This window comes from Megalops cyprinoides, chromosome 17 (genome assembly GCF_013368585.1).
Source record: "Megalops cyprinoides isolate fMegCyp1 chromosome 17, fMegCyp1.pri, whole genome shotgun sequence".
Lineage (NCBI taxonomy): Eukaryota > Metazoa > Chordata > Actinopteri > Elopiformes > Megalopidae > Megalops > Megalops cyprinoides.
The window spans coordinates 11,597,175-11,612,796 of NC_050599.1; the positions used below are offsets into that span (position 1 = coordinate 11,597,175).

At 42.0% G+C, this 15,622-nt stretch overlaps 1 protein-coding gene across 1 annotated transcript in view; it reads left to right on the plus strand.

The window, feature by feature from the left end:
- Positions 1–3,565, plus strand: part of adgb (androglobin) — a 43,117-nt gene extending 39,552 nt beyond the window's left edge. The window contains exons 33-34 of the mRNA XM_036550246.1: positions 1,920–2,103; positions 3,368–3,565. Of these exons, the coding sequence (XP_036406139.1) occupies positions 1,920–2,103; positions 3,368–3,565 (382 nt within the window). The remainder of the gene's footprint in view (positions 1–1,919; positions 2,104–3,367) is intronic.
- Positions 3,566–15,622: the final 12,057 nt, after the last annotated feature.

Here is a 15,622-nt window from a genome sequence, read left to right on the forward strand (position 1 = left end):
CTTAACAGAGGTGTTTACATCATGTTAACAGGATTACACATTGTCACTAAAAAGGAAGTAACATTACTGCATGCCGAAAGGCTATCGGTGTGTCTCTGTTGTAAAGGTGATCTGTATGTTTAGATGATATTTACTCATTTGAAAAGAGAGCCGAAGCTATCCCATCAGGTTTGCTTTTCTACACATCTTTCAGGAGGTGGGATGTGTTGTAAAATTAAATTCAGATTGCTACCTCGTTACCTCCTAAATTTCTTTGTCAAACATTGCCGTGCACAGCAGGAGAAAACCCACAAGTAATTTGTGTAGGAAAACCACCTTAATGCAGGGAGCACATTGTATAGGTGGTATTCACTTTAACAGCACAATACACCCCTGGAAACCTGAAAAACACATCATGATCTGGACGCTGGGCACAGAATCCTATTTTCTCCTGGGCACAATGCTATAAGTGGGGTTACATTCCTGAACACAGTCCAGAAATCACATTTTTCATGGAGATAAAGCAGATAAGTGTGGAATTAATTCAAATATTCACCAGGTAATCATGCTTTATAAATATTTATACATTTAAATACGCTTACACATGAAACGCGGTATAAATATTCAGTTTCGTGACATGCTCTGCGTGATGATTTGGGAATGACAGAGCATGGAGAACAGCAAGACACAAATCATGGTCCTCTGGCAGGTGTTCATTACAGGCCAAGCCAGAAAGTGCAAGGATAAAATAAATGAATCTTCTTCAGCTGCTCCTCAAGAGTTCGCTGACAGAAAACTAAAATGAGAAACACACCACAACAAAACTAAAGCCAGGACCCCAATGAGGCCTTTTCAGACTTTTTTACTGTCATTTTCCTGTCATTCTCAGTTCCCAGTCTTTAGCCTTAAATCAGGAGTTTGTGTCATGAGACAACTGATGATAGCAGTTCGATAACATGAATAACCATGAAATGGATTATCATGAAATAAGGATAGCCTGTACAATGAAAATGCAGAAATTTCATCCACTGTTATCTCCATCTCTCTTGTCTCTCTTACCCACATTTACTGTACACACACACACACACATATGCTCACACACACTTCCACAATCATCAGATGTTGTTTGTTAGGGGTTCAGGTTGAGGTTCAGTACATTATTACAGTGTGTTAGAAGGGTAAAGTGAAGCAGGAAATTGTTCTCCTCAGAGTTCACATTTGAAGCTCATGTCTTTTTTCCTGGCAATATTTGGGTCTATTAATTAGAAAGCTATTTTGGGCAGAATGAGCTTGATCTTCCCGAGAGATCTTCACCCATCGCCCTTATCTATCCATCTAATGACTACTGACACCACACCAAGGGCCAGCATTAGGAGAGAGTCTATTAGAGAAGTCAAATTAGTTTGCACCGTTTTGCCCCTCCACGTTACTGAGGGTAGCGTTCATTAGATGTCTCTCCTCTCTTCCTCTTAATGAAGGTCAGTCTAAAAAGAACAAATACCCTGTCCTTAGACAATTAAATCTTTCTGTAAGGGACGGTGTTCTGCTGAGTCACTCAGAAATAGTCGCTTGTTCGTTCCTATTGATTTTGAACCACTTCGTTTTTTTAGTCTTCAGAGGCCATTGGAATGTCTTGGTCAAACAAGAAGTTAAATTGCTACTGTCTCATTCTTCAGTAAGATAAGAAATTTATAAACACGGTGCAATCGTTGCACAGATACTAAGGAGCCCTCATAATAAACTCACTGCTACAGTGCCAAAATCAGGGATGTTAAAAAGGTTGCGTAACAACAGGTTTCAATTAATGAAAGTTGCTTCCAGGAGCAGGCAGTATAAAGCGACTTGTGATCATTAAGGCAGGGAGAATGCAGCACATGGGTTTATTTCTACATGTGATATTTCTTGTTTCTACATGCTAACTGAAGGACTTTCCTTGACAGAAAACAGAGAGAGGAGGCTTTGCTGAAGGATGAGACTATAGAGAAGGAGCAGATGAGAGAGAAAGCCGAGAAGATCCAGGCATTCCGCTTGATCCGGGACACCATCCTGGAGCACAGGAAGCAGGAACAGCTGTCCAGGAAGGAGCTGAAGAGACGTCAGCTGGAGGTGTACGAGGGCCTGCAGGTGGCGCTGTTGCACACCACACCGCCGCTACACTTTTCAGATTCAGATTTGTCCTCATTGGCTCGAAAACAGTTACGTAAAGAACACAAGAGCAAAAACAGTAACCATTAGACACCAACAACTGAGAGAGAAAGCAGTACAGTTTACGTAGGAACAGCAAGAATATGTGGTCATTTACAGTTAGTGGTATTGCATGATGGGGTTGCAGTAAAGCTCTTGGAAAATGACCTTTTCATTGAAAACAGCCGTAGCTTGAGCCCAGTGCTAGTTGTTCAAAGCAGCGCTGATCAGATTGCTTGGTATCACTGGTAACAATTCTCACCGTGCTAATAATGTCATGATTGTTGAATTCCAAAAGGTCAGACGTGGGAAGACCAATTATCTTTAATCCGGCAAGTCAAATCTTAAAAACCTTGTTATGACTTGTGACAGAAATAGAGAAATAAGAAATATTGCAGTAGATTTAAAGTGGATGTTTTATGCTGTGGTAGAGCAGAGGATACAGTGCGGAAGGACATTATTTTCGCTGCGTCTGTGTGTTAAGACACTCTTTCTGTCACACGCATCTGCTTTGCATCCCCTGATCTGTTTTTCACTGCAATGACGCAGAGTAACTATCATGCTATCTTGCTTCTCAGAATCATAACATTTGCTTAGCAGACACTTTCATTTCATCCATGTATACAGCTGGAAATTATTCACAGGCAATTCAGGTTAAGTACCTCGGCACAGGGTACAACAGCAGTGCCCCATTTCAGAACTGAACCAGCAATCTTTGGGTCACAAGCCCTAAGCCTTTCCGCTATGCCGTTACGCCACTCATTAATATACAGTGCTTCCAAAAACACTGAGACAGCTGCTGTTGTGAAACCCCATGTACAAAAATAAATTTGATTGACTGATGTGTTCTTTGCGTCTGACAGGCTGGCAGTCACCTGGGGCTGTTTTCCCTGTCCTCTTAAATATCAGTGAAATCATTTAAACACCCTCATGCCAGCAGGTGTAAACCTCTACAGTGCAGACAAGATGACATCACTGAGCCCAGATTGTCTGCTGGACCTGGGAGTCAAGTGAAGTTTCTAGGCTAAAGTGTGCGGATTACTGTGGGCCTCAGCCAGTGCTAGCCCTGTCACCCCCACACAACAAGAGAGAAAGAGCGGAGGATAACGTAATGCTCGGTGGCTGTCCAAACCGCAGTCGCCGTCGTCGCGTGAGGGATGAACCCGGTTTGGCGGTACGTGACGATCTCTCTCTGCGCGAGCAGATGGCCCTGGACGAGCGGAGGAGGAAGATCCTGCAAGCGCGGGAGGCGTACTGGAGTCGGCTGATGGAGGCGGAGCTCAAGAAGAAGGAGGAGGAGTCAGCGCTGGAAGCAGCCCGACAGGTGGAGCTGGAGAAGAGCACGCCCCAGCCGCAGCTGACGAGCCGCAAGCAGACCAAGAGCGCGGGCAAGAGAAAGTGACATGCCCCCCTGTCCTGTCATACCCACGCTGGTTTTGGTAGAGGTCAAAGTCAGCACCGGAGAAGATCCTTTTTTGACATGTAATGAATTCATTGCCTTTCTCCCAGTTTTTCCTTTACGATCCTTTCTTTAATGAGCATGTTCCCAGTTTGTTAAATATGAACATAACAAATGCAAAAATATGTCCTGTCTACCCTGTCATTAAAGAGTGCATCAAGAGCTAGGGCAATACACACTTCATATCAATAGCAATTGAATTAATCAAACTTCTAACAAATATGTACTATTTTCTTGAATGTAATTTTTCTTCTATATTTCAAAACTGTAGCAGGCTTCAGTTGTCAGTGTTTAGGCGTGAGATATACTCATCTCATTCTCCTTTGCAAAACATAAATACTTCAGTATCAGGAATTATGTTTTTCATTTGTCCACATAAAGATATGGAAAAATCAACTTCTCCAGCTTGCAATTAATTCCCCTTTTCTTTATTGATTTTTTTCCTCACAGAAAATAGAAAAAGCATCTTCATCACTGATAGTTTACTCAGTGACTTTTACATGCATTGCATGATATGATTTCTGCCTCTTAGAAAAGTTGAAGGTCACATAATCAATTATATTGACAGATCGGTGTAGAACTCAAAGGGTAGAGTGATGGGGGAGGCACCTCCACAAATTGATTGCTTTTGTTTTTGATGGACTCATTGCGGGTGATTTCCGATCACTGTTTGTGCACTATTTTCACAGTGTGGTTCAGTTTTACTGAGCGCTGTGTTGTCCTTGCTGAAACAACAAAAGTTAGGCTAGAAAATAAACAAAGGTACTTTCAACTTGCTGGCAACTTTACTTAAGATTATGGTCACCCAGAGCTTGGATGGGAAAACATCTCATTCCTGCGTATTTGGAGACAACTAAGCTGGCGAAGTCAAAATGCTTCAGGATTTTACACTATGTAGTGATACTAAGTAAAAGTGAAGAGAAAAGGACCGCATCTTAATTGTACCCTTAAGACAGCATGTGAGAGAAAATGACAATAGTGCCATCTAGTGGCGCTCTTTATTGAATAAAAATTTAAATGGGAACAATCGCTTTTGGGTAAAATAAATGGCAATAGGTTAACATATTGATATTCACCTTCATTTTGTGAAGTCTTGCTAGTAGATTTAAGACCCTCAGATGCAGTTTTAAAGTATCTGTGGTGACAAATTGTTGTCTTAAACAGTCTTTAACAATGTCATTAATGGACTGCGTCTGCTCCTATGGGCCGCTTGGTCTTTCTACCATTGCTCGGATGTGGAACAACAGCAGTTCATGAATCAGAGGTGGAATAAATCAGTCATCTCTCTCTGAGGAGCTTATCTATACAGGAAAGGCAAGGCTGTAGTAAGGGTGCCCTTTGTTAGGAATGGATTTTTGCAGGCCACCAAAGAGTTGATAGTGGAACAGGAATTTCGGCTCATGTTGTCATCCATCAGCGTGGAGACCTCACACCCAGCTTTTGAAGACGTTTTGCCCTTGATAAAGATGTCCTCCCTGAAGGTAGAGAAAAAATTAAGATTCATTACACTGTCATTTTCTCTCCAGTTCATGCGTTCATGAGTACAGAGCCAGCCAATTAAAAGAACGTATGGTTTTATCATCTTTAAGTATAATTCATTCATATGGATGTTTGGGATCCTAATGACTATGGGGCATTGAGTAGGGCCTTTATTTATGATACTGTGGGGGGGAAGGGGGGTGTTGTGGGGTTGTTGATGGTTGTGTGTGCACCCTGAGGATAGCAAGGGGAATGTGGGGGGGGGGGGGGGGGGGGGGTTGAAGACACTGTAGGGCTGTCAGGTCGAATCCTCTTTTTCTCCATCCGCTGAATATAAACCTTATTTCCCCTCTTCCTGTGGGCGCCTGAGAGAGCTAATCCGCTAAGCCCTGTTTCAGACTTGCTGCATTTTGAACTTGCTTTTCATTTTTCACCTCCTTCCCCAAAGGTGTGAAAGGCTCTACTGGCGCAGGCGGCGATTCTTCTGTGGAAGAATATCCCTGTATGTGTATCTCTCAGACCTCTGCTATCTGACTGTTGGTTCTTATCCTTGTTCTGTGAAACCTCAAGAAGAACAGCTATAGGGAGTCTGAACAGAATTACTCAGACAGTTCCCTTATTCATATATGATCTTTGCACTGCATTACAACCCTGTACACTTTTGCTTATAAATGCTTTCAACTTCAGATCTTTATTTTTTTTTTTTAATAAATGCACTACCAGAGTACAGACAGGAATAAGATTAAACTCATTCTATGGAACATAAGAAGGAGAAGAATTGAGAAATCTACAGTTACGTTGAGCTATTATTTATGATTTAAGAAATGTTATTACCAATTTTTTCAGTATTAGATGTAATGGTAATCCTGAATCACAGCTTATTACCGTTATTGCTTTATGTAGTTGTGTCTTCTGTGGCTGGTGCAAAAATGCAAAAGCAGTACCTCTAAACCTCTGGCTTTAGCTTAATTTGAATAATTTAAAACAATTTGGATGATGAAACCAAGAGCAATAAGGCCTTGAGTGATATGTGCTTTAAATGACAATGTGGTTAATGATGAAGGAATAATGTGCTTTTTTGTAGCTTCAATAACATCCCTGTGCAGGCCTCTCCCAGCAAAATCAGGAACAAACAGGCAACGCATAGAAAGGTGACTGGGGTCCCAGGGAAAAAAAATTAGTTGGACAAACCTAGTTTTCACAAATTAGCCTTTCAAGTGCCATTGAGTCAATGTGTTCTTGGTGCTTCCATCAAAACATTTTTCATAAGCTCAATTATTATAAAATATTTTGTGGTTTCTTCATAGAGGGCCTAAAATTTATCTAAGGCTTTTATTAGACATGCCTAATAATTGACAACTATAAGTTAAACTATTGATCATTTTTCTACATGTAGGTAAGCACAGATATATAAACATAACTGTAACAAGCTATTATTCTTGAATCGTATTTCACCATAACATGAATTTGCCAGGTACGCTACTTTGTCCCAAGCATTTTCAGCCCCTTAAATTACTACCTTGAAAAGTAGCCAATGATTATTTTTGTCCGTACATGCATTTTTATTTGTCAGGCTACAAGAACATTTGTGTTTATTTATGAAACCAGCAGGCACATAGTCATTCCATGTTTGAAGTCAGAAGTCACAATTTTGGTTTACTGGTACCCACACAAGTGCCAATTTTTATTTCACAAACAGTCGATAGCATGGCTTTATTCAGACAGCCTTTTATAGAATATTACTGCCTGTTCATATTTTAAAAACCGATATTACTGATAGTGCACAAAAAATAATTTGAGAAAAGGTGATGTGGTTTTTATTACTAATTATCTGTTCAGAAGCACCGTATTGATAGAAAATTACATTAAAGGCTTGGATTACATAATATTCAAGCCCAGTTTTGTATAATAAATTAATATTTGCTACATCCTTTGATGGCTAATTTACATAACCAGCAAAAGTAAACTGCTTTTACAATGGATAACCTGACATAATCAGTGCCTTACCTTGCCAGTGGACATTTGCAGGCTGTCTGTAGTGGTGCTCTCATCACATGGTTCACCTGTTCGGGGCAACATTGCCATGTGGAGAGAACCAGGCTCATTTTGAGTGATTGCCTCCTCATCTGAAGGGCGTGGGGGGCGCTCCAGGGTTCTGTAAGTCCACTGACAGAGGGGGATGTCACTGCTAAACTCTGGCACCCCGGCCCCAGGGGCACGCCCCGCCCCATCCATCAGTGTCCTGGATGCCCGATGTGCGGCAGGCTTGGGATCCCTGCCAGCTGGCCTTCCCAGGTGAGCAGCCCCACATGACAAATGTCCCACACAGAGAATTACACCTTTCAAGAGCCAGGTGTCAAACTCACTACAGGCAGCTAGCTAAAGGTGTCACATTAGTCATGATGTTGACGACGACGATGACGACGACGATGATGATGACGACGATGATGATGATGATGATGATGATGAAGATGATTAGTAGTAGTAGTAATATATTGCTGTTTTTGTTGGTAGCTGTAGTAGCAGTATTATTGTCACCTATGCAGCCAGCAGAGGGAGTGGGGATATGTGATCACTGCTGTACAATTGTCTCGCCATTAGCTTGTAAGGCTCTTGATGACCACTGATGGGAGGAATGAACTGTACAAAGGACAACTCCAGGCATCATATATTGCTTTAGATTAGGCATTATTAAGGAACCAGAAACCTTTTAGTACCCACCGCATCGCACTGCCTCCAGTCCTGTACCTCTGAAGCCACGGATTCACTCTTTGTAAAGTGAAGTTTTTACACCATTAACAGACAGCCCCAGCCCCCCCCCCCCTCCCCCCCCCCACTTCTACCCCCCTACAGTCATACAGGTACGAGGCCGATGAAATTCACAGCAGCAGGCCTCTTGTCATATCGGAGACACTCAAGGGCTTGTGGGCGGCTGCCATCTGCTTCTCTGGAATGACAAAAAATAGACAGTACTACTCCCAGAGAGAAACATTAGGGATCAAGTACAGCGGTAAAATGTAGGAAGAGGAGTGTAGGAGAGTTGGAGTAGGGCCACTTGGAGGCTGTATCTCAGGCCTCAAAAAAAGGCTGGCTGCCCCCCCTCACCCTACCCCCACCCCTGTGGTCTATGCTATGCTGGGTTTGCCTTTGCACAGCTGAACAGATCCATTTCCTCCGCATCAGGACCAGAGATTATTTCCTAACTGGGACATTTCCCTTGCCCTCTCCATCTGTGTGGTGAGTGTGGCCAGCTATCCTAACCATGGCCTTGTAACTGCCCCCTAGCGCAGTGTACAGCACAAAGAGCGGCATCCACTTCCTCGCAGCCACACACATTATTGTGCCTCTCCTGACATGGAGCCTGTCTGTGTTTAAACCCGTTTCTCTGTCTCTGGGTATGAGACAGCCACGCAATGCAAGGAAAGCCCACACATTCTGGAGGTGGGAACCAAGGTGGGAAAGGTGAGTGTTCAGTTTTGCACCCGTCAGGTTTGGTCTGTGAACTATTTGGAAATCTTTTCCAAAACCCGTGCCATGTTGTCCAGAGACTGTATCCATGCCAACAAGATCATGTGAGAAGATTTAATTTCATACCACAACCCCAGGATGCTTTAGTCAAACTGACAGAAAGACAATAACATAGGCTTGTTTTGAAAGGGATGGGTTTTATTTTATGAATTGTAAAATAAGGAGATCATTTTTGAAAACTAGTAACATTTTCCAAATATTGGTATATGCTAAGTCGCAATACCTCTTAGCAGTATGCCTTTATACAAAGGACGAAATAGGATTGTGAGATAGCGAGACATACGAAAGTAACACAGTAATAATTTCACATCCACTCACATATGAATGGCCCCAGCGGTCCAATTCCAATGCACTTCACGTTTCAATGTTTGATTTCCCCTTGAACAGACAGGGCAGTGGTCTTGAGGTCTAAGCTGTCTCGTAACGGTGAGGCACTTAAGAGAGATCAGTAACAAAGGGGACTCTTTCATTCCAGTTGATTTGCTGTCGCTGAGTGATGCTCATTGTGTGTGTTTATGTGCATGTACACATGTGTGCGTGTGTGTGTGTGTGTTCAGAAGAATTTCTCAGATGATTACAGTGATGGGAACCAGTCTGTCACCTGCACCATGCCATACAGCATTTCAAGTGCTTTTGTGCCGGATCACCTTGGTGAGGCATATTAAGAATAAAATGGAGGACAAACTTAAAGTGCACCCTTAGCTTACAGCAATTTATGTGTGAGAGGCGGCATGTCTGTGCCTGGTCAGGATGTGTCAGTCCTTGCGGTTTATTCTGACTGAATGTGCAGCCGCACCAGAGCTCAGGATTAAAAGATAGGCAGGCTTTACCGCAGTAATCCGACACCCCCCTGTCCCCTGGACGGAGACGAGGAACTGGATGGCACCGCGGTCCTCTGGGCTGAAAAGTGCTGAGCGGGGCCTTCGCTCTCTCCCTCACCCAAAAGCGCCCTTTGAGAAGGAGTCCAGGGGTCGAGGCCAGAGCTATCCCAGATGTCACAACATCACTCTTGGCTGTGAGCCTCGAAAAAAAAAAAAAATATCAAAGAAAAAACACAGAGGGCGCATAAAGAATCACGTATACAAGAAATAACAGTGCCAATGATTAAAAAAAACTCATTTCAGCCTATTGATAAATTAACAACAGGAACAGACCTTGCTTACCACAAGCACACAGCAGCTGCTGCTGTCTGAAGCAGCCTGTTTAAGCCAAACATTTCCATTGACTGTCAGTGTAATATGCTGATATGCTGAACCTTAGGTATTGGTTTCAGATGATCATGAAATTCATTTAAGAGAAGCGAGCAACTTGGATATCCTGTATAAACTGAACGGTTATGGCACATTCCTGGATCAAGGTCAAACAAGAAGTTGACGGATCCCTTGGAAAGGGTTGATTCATCATCTTCATCATCATCGTCTTTTGTTCTCTATTGCTCTATTGTTCTCAAATGAAGTGCTGTGTGGCGGTGAAGGGGGATGCATCATAACTCAGGGGAGAGGAGACTGACAAGCTGTCTGTCTGGTGGATCAGACATAACTCAGCATGGTGTCGAGGCCGTGTGACCAAGCCCCCGTCCCTCCCTCAGTGAACTCCACGCAGGAAGTCACAGTGTCATTATGCATGGTGCTAGCTCCTATCCAGCCAGAAGGGGAGTGGGAGGTGTTCGAGCGGCTCATTCGATACCCAGAAACAGAGATCAGATCTGCTCAGTCTCTGGGTGTCAGTGTTTTGAAGATATTGGCATCGGCTCATCCTGCCTTTTCAGTAGCAGGATCACAGTGGATAGATGTCAATGGAAAGGCATCTGGAGGTCTGTTTTGGAGGCTTCCCTAGCTGTAGCTAAGTGTGGGTTTGCTGTGTGTGTGTGTGTTTTTATGTGTGTGTTTGTGTGTGTGTACTTGTATTCGTATTTGCATTGGAGTGAATGTTGAGTCAAGAGGAGCCTGAGTAGCAGGAGGGAAATTATAAGACAGTGATTGTCCCCAAGGAACCTTTAGTATATGAGTTTTATTACTAAATATATCTATATCTATACATCTATGTGGTTATGACATGTATGTGCAGATAGATGGATTTTATGCTTTACAATGTGATTAGCATTAATATCATAGTAATAATCCTTGAACCTTGTTGAAAATATCTTTTTAATCTGCATATTCAATGACATTCTTTAAATAATTAAGCGTACCGAGAAGGGTGACATAGAGGCTGTTAAATATAAGAATAATTACTTCTCATTTTGGCTAACTGCATTTGATAGGTAGCAGGCACTGCTTTGCTCTTGAGCATAATATGGTCGGGTTACCAATAAAGAGCTGTTTATTTTCCCCATTGACACTGAGGTAATAATATCAGCCCATCAGTGGTCACAGTTTAGGTGATAATTTGATTTTCTCGTCCCTATAATAGACTGTAGAAGAAGCCACCCTGTACATGAGAAATCTCTCTGCTCTGAGCATCTCTTAATTGTTTCCCTTGTAAAAGAAGCAATTCAGGCAATATTACTATTTAGGCATCAATTGAATTTAAAGCCAAAGTGAGACGTCATATTGTGTTAGCACACGCTGTGTCTGCTCTTAAGCATTGCAGGCTGACAGCAACCTTAGAAAGCAGCACATGCACTAAACACATTCATGTGTGAAATCTTTTCAGATTTGGGCCTCATATCCTGAGACGACACAGAGTTCAGGCCTTTTGGTTTGTCTACACTGTATAGTAGCCATCCCATAGAGGAAATCATACACTTGTTTTCTGGGGAGAGCAGAATCTGGACTTGCAGTGGGCCTTATCTAAGACAGGGGCAGCAATATCCTAGAGGTAGGTACAAATCCATGGTCTTCAAGCTATTTAAATTCGTCAAAAGTTAATTAAGTTCTTCCTAAAAGCAAACACTCCAAAACCACTAACAAACTACTGTTGTGCTGTTATTATGCTTGAAAAGATTGCTTAATTAACAATTTTGAAAATAGCATTTAAAATTAGAGGTGTGTTCACCATCACACTAATTTCCTGCCCCCTCCCTATATTCAAGTGTTAGTGCCTTTTAAATAAGTCATGCCCTGCTAACAGGACTACGGGTAGTAGTATTAAAGATTGACAAAAAAGGCTTAATATGTCTTTTGTTGCATCTGCTTGTGCATACCTTTACAGTTAAAGATGGCAGTAAAAGATGCTCCAGATAAAGGATTTGATCATTCAGCATTGGATGGCATCCTCACAGAGAAACTGTGGGCAGAAAAACTTCAGAGAAAGTTGCTGAAAACTTGTAGTCTACTATAAAAACTAGTAGTAATTTGACTGCTTGATGGATTCTATAACTTAAAAATCTGTAGACTATGCGATTAACAAAAATTTTGTCATGCACAGCCCTAATGACACTCCACATTTCACAAGGACAGCAGTTCTTCTAACAAATGAGCACAGGAGATATTTTGAATGTAGACCTGCCCTAAAAACACTGAGGTACAAAATTGCATTTCTTCTCCCCTGTCCTCCAACCCCAGAAATAGCCTGGTTAGATCTTGCTGTGGCCAGACCTATTTGACCACATGAGGGGGAGGCAGAAAATGAAAACTCATCAATGTCATTGACAGAAGCCCGGACTGAGTGCACTTGTCCTTCCCGGCTGTTTTAGAATCTTATTGAAAATTTTGCATTCCGGTCCCAAAAGCTCTTCCACGCTCGTGGAGGAGCGGGAGCGTGCTACACTAGAGGGCTGTGTCACTTTTGTGTCATTGTCAGTGCCCTTTAAGTGCTGTTTCCTCCTCCCCAGTTTAGCCTATTTGAGTCTGGCTATTTGAGTCATGTTACATCAGTTAATTTCATTGATATCAACTCCCGAAGCCAAAGAGGAGACCCCAAATTTGTTGATTCCCCAGGGCCTCTGCTCTCCACTGCTGCTGCCTATTTTGGTCATGTCCTTAAAGGACACTCCACGCTTTCCATTTCCTGTCTCATACAAATCCAGAGCCTGACTTGCACTCCATTTTATGTCCTCTTTCATTCCTTACTAAAGGAAAAGATGTGTGCTCAAAACCAACAGATGAAAGGCGAAAGGAGCAATGTCATTGGTTGGAATGGGGCCACATGTGCTCGTAACCTACCCTATGCTAAAATCCAGGGACATGGAGCTGGAAAACAAAAAAACTGCATATCCGCAATTACTCAAGCCCACCAGAAGCTACAGTGCATGAGAATAAATGAGAGGAAAGAGCAGGCATTGCAGAGAGTCCAGTAGAGATGTTCCCGCCCTTGGTGAGATACCTGTGGCAAACCAGGCAGGAGGCCCCGAGTCTCAGCTCAGGTGCGGTGCGCCAGAACAGATTAAATACACCTGCCATCCTGAGTTGCTCTCTTCACAGAGTGAGGCACCTTGATGCATAATTAAGGGAACTCACACATTTACATGCTGCTCTGTAATTGTCACGACAGCCCCCCAGCTGCCCTGACGCCTCTGGGGTCCTGTCCAGGGTCTGAGTCAAACAATGTTGTCAAAGGAGACATCAAGGGAGGCACTCCAGTGCTGGTGAACGGTGAACATCTTTTCAACGGTGACAAAAAATCCCTGGCACAAGCTGGCACAACGCTGGTGTGTTTTACAGTAAAGCATTCAATTAAAAAAGACTAACTTCTGCAGCAATTCACCTTCCTCTTTTACTGGGACTGGCGATGGTTTATTGTTGTATAACGCAAAGGCTTTCATTGAAAATGATCAAAAGAAAGTGTGCTGCTTGCAATTTATATATTCAAATGTTAATTGTTGATTAATGCATGGCAGTATGGTAATCAACTTGTGACAATGCTTTGTTCTGTAAAATGATTATTTCATAAAAGGTCCTCCTGCTGTGGCACAAAAATATTCCTTTAATTAAATAACAGTGAAGACAATATAAGTCTGCTTTATTACTTGGGAACTGGAGACAGTCACATGCATGGGAGAAAAGGATGTAACCATGTGGTGTGGAAGGCTTACCAAGTGGCATCCTTTCATATGATGTGAACATGTGGCACAGTGTGTTGTGTAAATAACTCCACAACCTTAGACTATAGTACAGCAGAAAGCAGAACAATGTGACCAGGAGACTTCAAACACCCCAACATCTCACATCAAAAACACACTATGAAAGTTTCTCAAGATGATGAGGGACAGATGGGGTTGAACCACCCCAAAAATGGCATTTTGTTCTTGACTGTGAGTATTGCTAATTAAGTTACTTCATTGTCAATACTTGCACAATACATTTTGCTAATTTCAGTGAACACCAAACTTTTCAGAGAAGAGAGAAAATGAAATGTTTCAATGATACTGCATCAAAATAGTTAGATCGAATGCCTCCTTAAGACAAGATGACTCATCAGACGATAAGAATGAGATCTAAAGTTGTGTTCTCATAGGGAAATCCATGGCTGTCTGCTAATAAAGACAGATGGATTAATGCGTCTATATAGCATAAAGACTTGTGGATCTCCGGCAAACCAACCCTGAACTTGTGTTTGGAAACGCAGACAGACCCTAGCCTAAAGAAGCACTCCCTCCTGCCCTGTATGTGGAGCCCAGAGCTAGACCAGGAAACCATCTTTTCAGAGTCGCACTGAATCAAAGCTGTTTCACAGAATTTGAAGATGAAGGTGAATGGCAATCATTTCAAATTTTACATGCATTTGTGAACAAACCCTAAGACACAATGATGTGAATATTTATATTGATAGAGCCTGAAAATGTGCTTTACTGTAGCCATGGGGCCAGTTTTAGAAGATAATGATGTGCAATGAGATACTTTGAAAGGGGTGCCATTCAGATCTCTCATATGCTTGGAAAGGTATATAAATTCTTATCTCTACAGTGTTACATATTCAAAGTGGTAGGCCTATCTCTACTACTATAAGAGCGATGCTAGTGTAAGCTTATGAATAGTAACTTTGTGGTGTTTGTTGTGTAGTTGTGCTTTGGTAAAATGCTGAAAATTTCAGGATTTCAGTGATAAATATTGAATGATATTGATACCTGTTTGCACAGCTTTAGACTTGCCACAGAGTGTATTGTTCAGACAATGGCTCCTGTTCTGTGGAAAAGTGCTATCTGCGATTCAGCCCACAAGAAAAAAATACAACCCTCTCGACAGAAAGCCTTATTACAGCCCACATACAGCATGGTGAATGTAACAATTTTCTCTCCTATGCCGTCATGTAAGTTGACTGCCCACTGCATGCTGGGAACAAATGAAATAATTGACATAACTATAAATGCCGTACTAAAGAAGTCAGGGTTGACTTCCTTTTACCAAATCTAGGCCAAATCTTGCATATGTATATGGACAATGTAATCATACCTAACATAAACACTAAAAAATAAACAGCAATGATAAATTGACAACTTGCTGAATGTAACATTTTTCCCTCCCATACTGTCGAATAAATTGACTGCCCACTGCATGCTGTGAACAAATGAAATAATTGGCATAACTATACATGGCCTCTTGAAAAAGTCAGTGTGTTGACTCCCTTTCACCAAATCTGGGTCAAACCTTGCATATATACCAGGGGAATATAATCATACCTAATCTATTTATCTAAAAAAACAAAAAAAAACTTAGGAACCTGTAACAATATTTAAGAGAATTGGATATACATTGTTTTAGTGTGTTGTTTTTAACCATTAACATAACTTAGTATCCAACGGAATTCTCCTTTGAAAGGTTTTCTGTATGTCTCTGTATGTCTTATGGCATATAGAATTCTATATTGCCAGTTTAGAGGACCCCTTTTGTCCTTCCTTAAGTGCTGAAAGTGATAAATGTGCCTTCTTGCAGTTGCACCTCATGCAGATGCCGTAGGCCTAATCATTTCATAATTGAATGAATGAAACTGGTTAGACCATTTTGCCAGCTGTGCTGTTATTCATAGTATAGATCAATGCAGCTTGAGGGAGTGCTAAGAGTGAATCTAAACAATGCTAAAGTGATCCCCAGATCCCTTTGCAGCATCTTAGGC